General features: G+C 37.6%; 1 protein-coding gene across 1 annotated transcript; it reads right to left on the bottom strand.

The window, feature by feature from the left end:
- Nucleotides 1-1,194: 1,194 nt before the first annotated feature.
- On the bottom strand, nucleotides 1,195-8,727 carry xab2 (XPA binding protein 2). Its single transcript, XM_022752659.1, has 19 exons — nucleotides 8,579-8,727; nucleotides 8,056-8,204; nucleotides 7,675-7,798; nucleotides 7,363-7,560; nucleotides 6,444-6,578; nucleotides 6,158-6,322; nucleotides 5,869-6,013; nucleotides 5,613-5,764; nucleotides 5,357-5,476; nucleotides 5,123-5,254; nucleotides 4,406-4,537; nucleotides 4,119-4,232; nucleotides 3,849-4,011; nucleotides 3,541-3,731; nucleotides 3,260-3,382; nucleotides 2,972-3,143; nucleotides 2,619-2,745; nucleotides 2,404-2,513; nucleotides 1,195-2,270 (listed from the first exon to the last, which is right to left on the bottom strand). The coding sequence occupies exons 1-19, from the start codon at nucleotides 8,612-8,614 to the stop codon at nucleotides 2,209-2,211; spliced, it is 2,550 nt and encodes an 849-aa protein (XP_022608380.1). The 5' UTR covers nucleotides 8,615-8,727; the 3' UTR covers nucleotides 1,195-2,208.
- Nucleotides 8,728-10,068: the final 1,341 nt, after the last annotated feature.

Here is a 10,068-nt window from a genome sequence, read left to right as displayed (position 1 = left end):
TGTGTGTAAAATCAAAGTAACTAGCAACTGTATATGTTAGATAAATGTAGTGGCATGACAAGTACATTTACCTTTTTAAATGTTGTGTAGTAGAGGTATAAATCGGCATAAACTGGAAATACATAAGTGCACTACTTAGGTACTACTTCATTACTTTCCACCTCTGACACTGAATGCAGATGAAAAAATACAAAAACGGTCCCTCATTTAGTTCATTACATATCAGATATAGTGCCCTGGACTGTGGAAATCTAAGCTTTTACCTTATCGGTTAAAGACTTATTCAGGTGGACAGCCCTGGTTCAACACCACAATACATCAGCCTTGCTGTAGTGGGCAAAATCCCCTCAGGGTTGTACCCTCACAACTGAGCTCTTGTAGATGAAAAACACTGATCACTGAAACATCACATTATTGATTTATGCAATATTATTAGCTTTTATATACTAGAGTAAAAATTTCATAATCATATCAATTTCCAATTATTGAGTTACTGTCTGGTACAGATCAGCAGTGACATCAAATACATGCAGATATGGTCAGGTTGTTTATATAGCTTACTGCCTTTCAAGCTGCCTGTAGTATAAAAAAAGCTGCACTGGCAGGAGTAGAGTAAATATATAAAATCTATGCAGGAAAAAAAGGATTTTATATTTGGAAAAATAGTTGAGTTGTTTGCTTCCAATTTTTCAGATTCTAGACAGTTTCTTTCCAATTGTTTTTGAAGTATTATTTCCAGTAGCACCATCCACATTGGAAAACAGAAATCTCAAGAGTGACTCATCACATGATGTTGCTCAAAGTTCCAAGTTCCATGCGCCCCACTGCAGTAACTTTGTAAGAGGATTACCTCTCAACTATGTTAATCTAATAATGAAGGAAAAAATTTCTTCCTAGTCAGTACTTTTCAATCAATTTAACTCTTATGATGGGGTTGCAACAATTAAAAGCATAAAGATTTTTTCCATCAAACACTGAAGTAGTTCTACACCCTATAAATCTTTTAAGTAAATCTTCCAGCATACATGGGTTGCACATGTATTGTTGAATCATGAACTTTTGCAAGACTATACAGCCAATGTAACATCAACAATGTGAGACTTTGATGCTTAGCTCCTGTTTCAGGTAAATGTTCCTTAAAACTCTTGCCCTGTTTTCTACGGCAGACTTTCCTCTGTGAGATAAGTCACCATATTTAACATATGCAAGTCCACTTTTATTATGAATGCGTTTTCAAGACATTGTAAATAAAGTTTCAGAGATTCAAAGAGACGAACTTGACACAGCCAGAACTACAGGTGCATAATTCACAAACACTACAACACTTTGCAGTGTGGTAATAAGAAAACTTTCAATATTGTTGTTGTATACCAAAAGCTGTAATACTGTATTGGGTCACAAGTAGACCCTCAAGAAGGCAGACTGAAAGTCCTTTCCAAAGCATTATTACCTATAGCCTCAAACGTGACCAGTGAGACAAGTAAACTCCTGCAAATGTATTTATTGGTTTAGTTAACCATGAGTTCTTTTCAAAGTTTTACACAACCTTCCTTATTGAATCAGTTCCTTGAGTAATACATAACAAATGTACAACTAAAGTATGAATTTAATAACTGGATTGTGATATATGTGTACAAGTTATGAAACCTTTTCAGAAACAATGGGCTTTGCAAGACTAGTGATCCTCAAGCCAACAGTGTGAGGCTTGAATGCTCAGCTCCACTTTCAAATGAATGCTCCCTGTTGAACAAACTGTGCTCCTCCCCCATGTTTTCTAGGGCAGAGCTTCCTGTCAGAGAGAGATCTATGCAGTTATCAAGTGTACAAAAGAGTTTTCACTGTTAATTCTTTTACAAAATGGAATTTGGAAACAAAGTCAGACTACATCAGACCAGTTATAGTTATCATGTAACCACATAAAGTATTTCATTATAGAAAACAGCTCAATTGCACAATTAGCTTGAGCCTCATACTTGATAAAGACTGACACCATGTGGGCAAAACGAGCAGGTTCATATCTTTCTATACCAAACTATAGAACTCTACAAAGAAAACACTGCTATTCTGACTGTGTCACTCATCACATTCTATTAAAATAGAGAGTACACAACTGTACATTTACACAAATTTTAAAAATGAAGCCTATTCAATGACTATTCAGAAGACTGCATCTTTGCAGTGCACTCTTTTCAGTGAGTAAGTTATATTTCAGTCATCTTTAAGGCCTCCAAAGACAGCTGTGGGGACACTCTTCTGCTCAAGCTGAACCTCTGTAAAAGGCCATGAAAGGAAGACAATTAGTACATGAATTGTCATGAGTAAAACATGTATGCCTGAATGTTTAAACAAGTACAAATTTTTTTCAGTTTTGCTGCTGAGGCAAGGCCTCTCTCTATCACTCACCCTCCGGTCCTTGGTCATCATCTTCATCCTCGTCATCATCATCAATGTCGATCTCATCAGGATTGGCTTGTTTGGAAAGCTCAGCCAACTCACTGCGAGAAGTGTCACTCCTGCGTAAGCAGACGAGGAAAATATGACTTAAGTGATTCCTTTGGAGGATGTAGTCCATTTTAATAAAGATACTTCTCGATGGAGTGAAAAGATGAACAACAAACCTAACAAAGAGAATCTTCTCTTTGGGCTTGGGTTTGTCCTGTTCAGCTTCTGCAGCAAGCTGCTGTGCTTTCTGCTCCAACATCTTCATGTCATCAATTCCCATTTGGCCTGGAGCAAGATCTGACACTGAATACACAATCAAAACATGGTCACATGATAAAAAATGGTTGGACACAGAAACATTAGAAAAGATATTACTACATTAACTCTTGTGCTGTTCTGGTGTGTAACCTCAGGATTTTATCAATATAATTCAAACATTCCCCCAATATCCCATACAGTGCATTCATGGTACCAGCCTAGTGAAGAAAATTCTTGTCAGAGACTAACAAGCTAGTACAAGCTTACTCACCAGTGCCTGTGGCACTTGTTGTGGCCTTCAGCATCTGAGAGGACATAAAGTTGACCTGGGTGTTGTATGTGGCCTGGACACTGCGTTTGATCCTCAGCATTTCTCTAATGGTGTCCTCATTACCATGGCGGATCTCAAATTCTTTCCAGGTCTGCCAGAAATTAGCTGTCACCTGAAAGATCAAGTTCATAAATAAGTTAAGAGCAATTATGAAGTATTTACACATCACTGATGGATATGTGTTATTTTATTCAGATAAAGGTAATGGCTGGAGGTGGTTTAGCTCACCCTTGGGTCACAGATCTGGGAGCAGTAGGAGTAGATTGCTCTGGCCCGATCAATCTCACCCAGTTTACTCTCCATGTCAGCAAATCGCTGACACATATCCCTCGCATGCTCATCAGGAAGGACCTAGATAAATACAAAAAGTACATATCAGATTTGAATAAAACAACTGAACACAATGTATGTGTTATTCTTTATCAATTTTTCAGAAAAAAGGGTTATTAAAGAAGGCAGCATAGGGATTTTCATTTGATCACGGAGAGCACAAAACAATGCTACCATACCTCAATAGCTTTTTGGTAAATTGCTCTGGTATAGGTAACTCCATAAATTTCAGCTGCTCTCTTGATGTAGATATTGAACATGTGATGTCTCTCCTCAGTTTCTACTGCCTGTGTTGCTCTTTCATAGACAGCCATGGCGTGTCGTGCCAATCCATACTCCTCCTCCAATTTGGCATACAACAGGTAAATTGCTGAAAAGCAAGGCAATGCAGTAGATTTGATTTCAGTGTATTTTATTTAAAAGAAAACGATAATAATAATGTTGAATATACAAGAGTTGTCAATGTCATTTTAACAAAGCTACTTACTTTTGGCAAACTTGGCGGGGCAGCCATCCAGCGCTTGTTCAAATAAATCTCTCGCTCTCTCCAGCTTCTTGCCCCCATAACGATCAATGAACTTGGTGAGGTAAGTGTTCCAGATGTCATACACATTGGGCCACCTGAAGAGAGCGATACCACGCTCATATGCCTAAAAAGGTGTTAACAAAGACATTAAAGAATTCATTAAATGGGTTCTTGGACAGAATAGGCACTGAAAGTAAATGTGGGTTTAGTTAATTAGCGGCATGTTATTACTTTGAAGCTTTCTTCAAAGTAGTTGTGCTCTTCAAGGAACATGGCATAATTGATAATGATCTGTGGCGTTGCGATGCGGAGGTCAATAATGCGGTCATACACTGCTTTCGTAGACTGAGGAGAAAAAAAAAAGGATGGAGAAAGAATCAAATTAAACATCAACAAAGAGATAGCAATTCTCAGACCACTGATTAATAACTCAGAGTTTATCTGCCATATGCTTTAAACCTACTGTACTTTGTTGGCTCATATAATATACTGGAAACTTAGACGTGTAGTGAACATACCTGGAAGGTGCCAAGACTCTCCTCCAAGTCTGCCAGCATAGACCAGACCTTCAAAGACTTGTACACTCTGTTCTGGACTGGCTCAGATGCATCAAAGTACTCTGCTTTCTTGGATGGGATGGCAGTAGCTTTCTATAGTCAAATCATTGAAGAAAAGCATTTTTACAAAAATTGAGAGGATTCATATATTTAAAAAAGGTACAATCAGGCACATTTCACTCATTTCTCAAATTTCCCATAATTTATCTGCAGGGACATGGAATTGTTTATCATTATCATTCATTACTCTGTTGAGACTACAAAATCTCTAAACAAGCAGAGCCGCCCCAAATATATTTTGTAGTAAATGCTTTAATCTCCTAGGGTCATAAACTACCCAGTGTGCACTATGCACTTGGGTTTTGTTTCACCGAAAAGCAAGTGAACATCTGTACAATGTCTGAAAGGTGGAGAGAGCTAAAGACAAAGCAACCATCATGCAAAACTTCTAGATAAAAGATTATTACAATATGTAGTAGAAGGCTTTATCTATAGTCAACTGTATCAGTACACAGGTGTTCAGTTTGAAAACATGCTCCTAAAAACATTAGTTTTCTAATATTGTTGTAGTTTCTATGTCCTGCCACTAGATGTTACCAAACATCGGTTATAAATGGTGGTACTATTTTACCTACTGCTCTCATAATAATGCCTGCAGATGTGATACAAATGTCTCACCCTCAGTATGCGCAGCGCCTGTTCATAGTTCTCGTGGCGAAGCTCCATCTCTCCATATTCACACCACACTGCAGCAAGGTCATCTACCTGCTTATAGTTCACCTTGGTAGCCTTCTCAAATATTGTCCTGGCCTGAGTGAGTCAGTAAATATAAGACATCAAGAATACAGAAACGCATCTGATCTGAAGTGCAAAAAGTTTGAGAATCCCTGTGGGAAGACCTCCATGACTTACATCATCCAGCTGCTCATTTTCCTCATAGAATTTTGCAAAGGAAACCCAGAGAGAGTGAGGCTTCCCTGTGGCCTTCATTGGATCCACAGTCTGTACTGCTTCAGTATAAGTGTTGATAATCTGTCGAGAAAATGGTGAGCATGGATTCATTAGTAATGTACTACATAAAGGCAGTGTTACCTATTTGGTGTTTGTTACCACTATGAATTGTGTGTACCCCGTCTAAACTATATGTAGAAAAAGACTTTAAACTCACCTGCCGTGGATTGCCCTCATACAACTTTACCCGCTTGTGCCACTCATGGACATTATGAGGGTTCTGTCTCAGCAGTACACTGTTCAAGAGGAGGGGCCGCCGCGCTATCAGCTGCTCAAAGCGGGCCAGTCTGAGCTCCAGGTCTATGTCATCTGGGAGGAGAGGAACAAAGAGTACAGCATACATGAGAAAAGAAGTGAAAGCAACAAGTGTACACATACAGAATGTATATTAATATTAATGAATCCAAACACACCATCTTCATCCTGCCCCATCTCAGCAGTGGTCTCCATCTTGGCAGCAATCATGCTCTCCTCAAACTGGGCATAACTGTCAAACACTTGTGTGAAATCCCTTACTGTTACCACTGTAAGGATGGCCTCCTCATACACATCGCGGGCCTGAGAAAGCAAAGACAAATAACTCAACTCAATCAAATTCATAAGTTTAATATAAAGCACAGCAGTATTTTGGATAAACAATTTTCAATATGTTAAGTGCTTTATGTTATGAATAAAAATGGAAGCTATTTAGAGGAAACACACTTTCTCAAAGTGGCCACTCCTGATGTAATAGTCAGCCAAAGAGCACCAAAGTTTCCCAAGTTGGTCTGTGAAGCGAGTGAGGCCTCCTCGGATAATGGCTCCCACATTCAGAGAGGTCACCTTATCAGGGTTCTGGGAGATCAGGTCACAGAGCTCATGCCACAGCTGTCCAATAAACAAAAAAGTAGAATAGTGATCTATCAATTTTCCTGTTCAGCTTAAAAAAAAAAAGAAAAAAACAAACAAGGCACATTGGGAGGTGTTTGGGATGAAAATAAAATCTTACTTGATAGTTGGACTTGCCCTCTTTGGACACAAAGCTTTCATCATTGACAACAGCTGCTAGTCTCAAAGCTGCTTCATCCAAGCGGCCAACAGACCGTAAGTAGTCTATGTATTCCTCTGCATTCTCTGGAGAAAGCTACATGGTACAGAGTGCAAACAGCACATTTTAATGAAATTTTCATTCATGTAGAAAATTTTTTACTACAAATTTTAACTTCATGATTTAATGTCAGCTTTCCTTTCAAATAGCAATTTCACCCATAAACAATAATCCTAGTTTGATGAATGAATATGATTATTAGGAAATGTATTAACTCTTAATCAACATTAGGAGTTCTATATAGTATGATGTGGAAGCCTTTCAGTTTTTTTTTTGTTTTTAGCAAAACTCCAGACTAAAACAGCAAATCCAGTAGCCTTTCACTTGGCTAAGAATCTTTAAACACTTACAGAAAATGTTTAAAACATACATTGCAATATGAGTCATGATTTCAGTTGGAATGGTAATTTTTTTTATTTTAATTTAATTTTAAATTAAAAATGATGGGAATGTGATTTTTGTCAGGGCTTGTACCAAACAAGCATGTTCCGTTACATATGGAGAATATGATTTGTAGGCTGAAGCATCTCTCTAGCATTACAATGCTTATTTATGGTATGTTGTGATACATTTAACATTATCAAAAAAGTTGCAGTTCCTGCGATTTGGATATTGCACTTGCCCATTGCGATTTCAATTAATTATGCAGCCCCAATTCAGACCAGTTGTTCCATAATATGACATCCTGCTGTATCACATCCATTTCCATATGATGCCAGTGAAAGTGTGCAAATACACTTATCAGTAATCAGAAATCTTTGTGCGTGACATCCTAAATGACAACCGCTGAATGGAACTGATTTGTGTACTATGGTCTCACCTTAAGGTACCTGCGATACACCCGGATAGCTGTCTCAGGCAGGGGTAGGTTACGAACAAAGCGGAGATACAGAGGCCAGATGCGTGGGTGCTGAGTGACAGGAAGAGCTCTGAGTGCACGGTCAAATGTTCGCCGACTTCTCGTGATCTTGCATTGAGACACAAGGAACTGGCAGTAATCTAGCCATATTCTAGGCATCTAGTTTAAGTAAAAACAGATAATTAGTTTCAATCACAACTTCCACAGACCATAGTATAATAGCATGTTTTCACTGTAAATATGTTCAGCGTGGAGTTTTATAGGAAGTATTACCTTGTGCATGAATACCAGTGCCCTTTCATGGCAATTATTGACCTCCTCATAGGCTGTTTCAGTGATACATTTTCCTTTGACTTGTTTCCGTCTCTCTCTCAGATAACTGTACCACAGTTTATAGCTGTAAATAAAGGGACAATTGTTGTTAAAAAGAGTTCAACCATAGGCAAATAGTTTAGTGCAAGGTCTTAAAAATGATATGGCCATTTTGACACTACCACCTATATACTTATCTACTTCTTTTAACAATGCACAACAATGCTAGTTACATTTTAAACAGTGACAATGTTTGACAAATTTCCAATTTTTATCACCGAAATACTCGTATTTAAGCAAAGTATAAATAAAACACTCTAACACCCCCTGTTTGTTAGTTACCTGCCAGGCAACTCTTTAAGAGCCCGCTCATATATCATGTTCAGGGTGGATTTGGGTCCGTTCTGTTTGAATTCGATGTAACGCATCCAGCACTTGACTGAGTATGGGTTCCTGATGATCTCCTCTTCATAAGGCAGATCATCGTCCTCCTGACATAGCCGGAAATCACAGCACAAAACACGTCAAACACAACTCAAGCTCAGGAGTATTAACTTTTGAAAGAGTTAACACTGTGCCTGCTAAAGCTAACATTAGCGCGATAGCGTAACTTTACTGCAACGTTAACAATGTTCATTCTAAATTAAATTAACCATTGACAGATTAACTATAATTGTTGTGAGTTCAGATTTTAACTGCTTTAACAATTTAGAAGCCAAGCTTGTCTAACTACAAAATTCTTCCTAGTTTATTAATCACAACAACTTCGGCAGTTAAACACACAGACAGTAAAATTAGCTAGCTAACACTTCACAGTTCCGGTCAAACAATGATAGGTAGCAGTATACTGTATGGTATGACTTACAAACACAACATCAGTTTTTCCGTTTAACGATGGCATTTCTTCCTAGAGAGTGAATGGTACAGTAGAATGGCCTTTGCAGATAATAAGTAATGCTAACTTTAGCTAACACTAGGTTGCTGACTTTTCAAAGCGTGTAATCCTCGGTGGTAGTTCCGGCTTCGTCACAGACTACGCCAGCACGTAACAATGGATAAAAACTACAAACGTCAAAATGTTTGTAGTCCGGAAGTAATGCTCAGTTGGTAAGCCCTGACAATGTTTTTTAGTACTCTAAAATGTTATGCCCATAAAATGGATCTCGGATCAAATATCTAACGTGTGCTTTATGTGACATCTATAAAGGCTCTCTCGTAATATTAACTTTTCATTCATGGAGAGTAGGTTGGCTGAACGTACCTGCTGGCAGAAATCATTTTACAATAGGCCATATATATATATATATATATATATATATATATATATAGACATATACACATATATAAATGTGAAACATACAGTAATACAAATACTGCAAATGCATTCATTTATATGTTTACAATGTAATAATAACTGACTTTGGAACATGTAGAAGATACATTTCTGGTATTGTACTGTATATCATACACCATAATGACTGATACTGGAATGACTGTAGTTTTAACTGTTAGAGAAAGTGATAACCTGGAGTGTGAGCAGAATTCCGCAATTGGAATCTTCTACTTCTAATCACAAATGAGATACATATTTGTCTTTAACTCATGGTAAGCTCTGCTGATGACTGCTTCTCTTACTGCACAAGAGAAATGCTAGCTCAGCTGAAATGTGCACAGTGCAAAACTAAGCAGCAAGTTATTACAGCTCAAATGACAGCCACTTGAAAGAACTACAAAATGCAACATAATTGCCACTGTAAAAACAATAATCTTGACTATTATTTTCCCAATGCCCTTATGAACACACAGAAGAATGCAAAATTCTTTTAATTATTGAAGTGCTGTTTTTTTTTCTAATAAATTAATCTCACTATATTCATACATTTCAGCATAGTGCCCCTGTCCCCCACGTTTTCCTGCAAGGGTGAAATGTTTGTCTATATTACAGTTTTTTTCAATCGCTAACAAGCGCTTACCCATACTTCAGATACTTTTTCTAAACTCTTAACACAGACTCACACCTACAAAACACAATTGGCCAAATGGATAATTTTCTTCTCAAAACACATTTTGTTAAATATATACTAACTCTTCATTTCAAAATAGAACACATCTTTCTCTGCACACACTAACTTTACCAAAACACTGGAAATCTGACTCAAAATGAAATTATTATGTCAAAGAATAACACTTGTTTTCACTTCACAAGGTACATGCAGTCAATCAAAGTACACCAGGTTTCAAAATACTGGCTATTGTTGACATTACAAAAACTGCATAGACTTTTATGTTTCAGTTTTACAGGTATTTGCATGCAAAATATGCAATCCACCGTTTTTACACCAAATTTTCATGGTT

Source organism: Seriola dumerili, unplaced genomic scaffold (assembly GCF_002260705.1).
Source record: "Seriola dumerili isolate Sdu_G_001 unplaced genomic scaffold, Sdu_1.0 BDQW01000169.1, whole genome shotgun sequence".
Lineage (NCBI taxonomy): Eukaryota > Metazoa > Chordata > Actinopteri > Carangiformes > Carangidae > Seriola > Seriola dumerili.
The sequence above is the reverse complement of the archived record's forward strand: the minus strand, read 5'-3'. Positions and strand labels throughout refer to the sequence as shown.

What these genes read in the sequence shown, in the direction of transcription:
- xab2 (XM_022752659.1), bottom strand. Translation starts at nt 8,614, where the DNA reads ATGCCATCGTTAAACGGAAAAACTGATGTTGTGTTT. An exon ending in GATGGGGCAGGATGAAGATG is followed by an intron (nt 5,765 to 5,868) that starts GTGTGTTTGGAT and finishes CTCTCCTCCCAG; the next exon opens with ATGACATAGACCTGGAGCTC. An exon ending in AGGCGCTGCGCATACTGAGG is followed by an intron (nt 4,538 to 5,122) that starts GTGAGACATTTG and finishes ATTTGACTATAG; the next exon opens with AAAGCTACTGCCATCCCATC.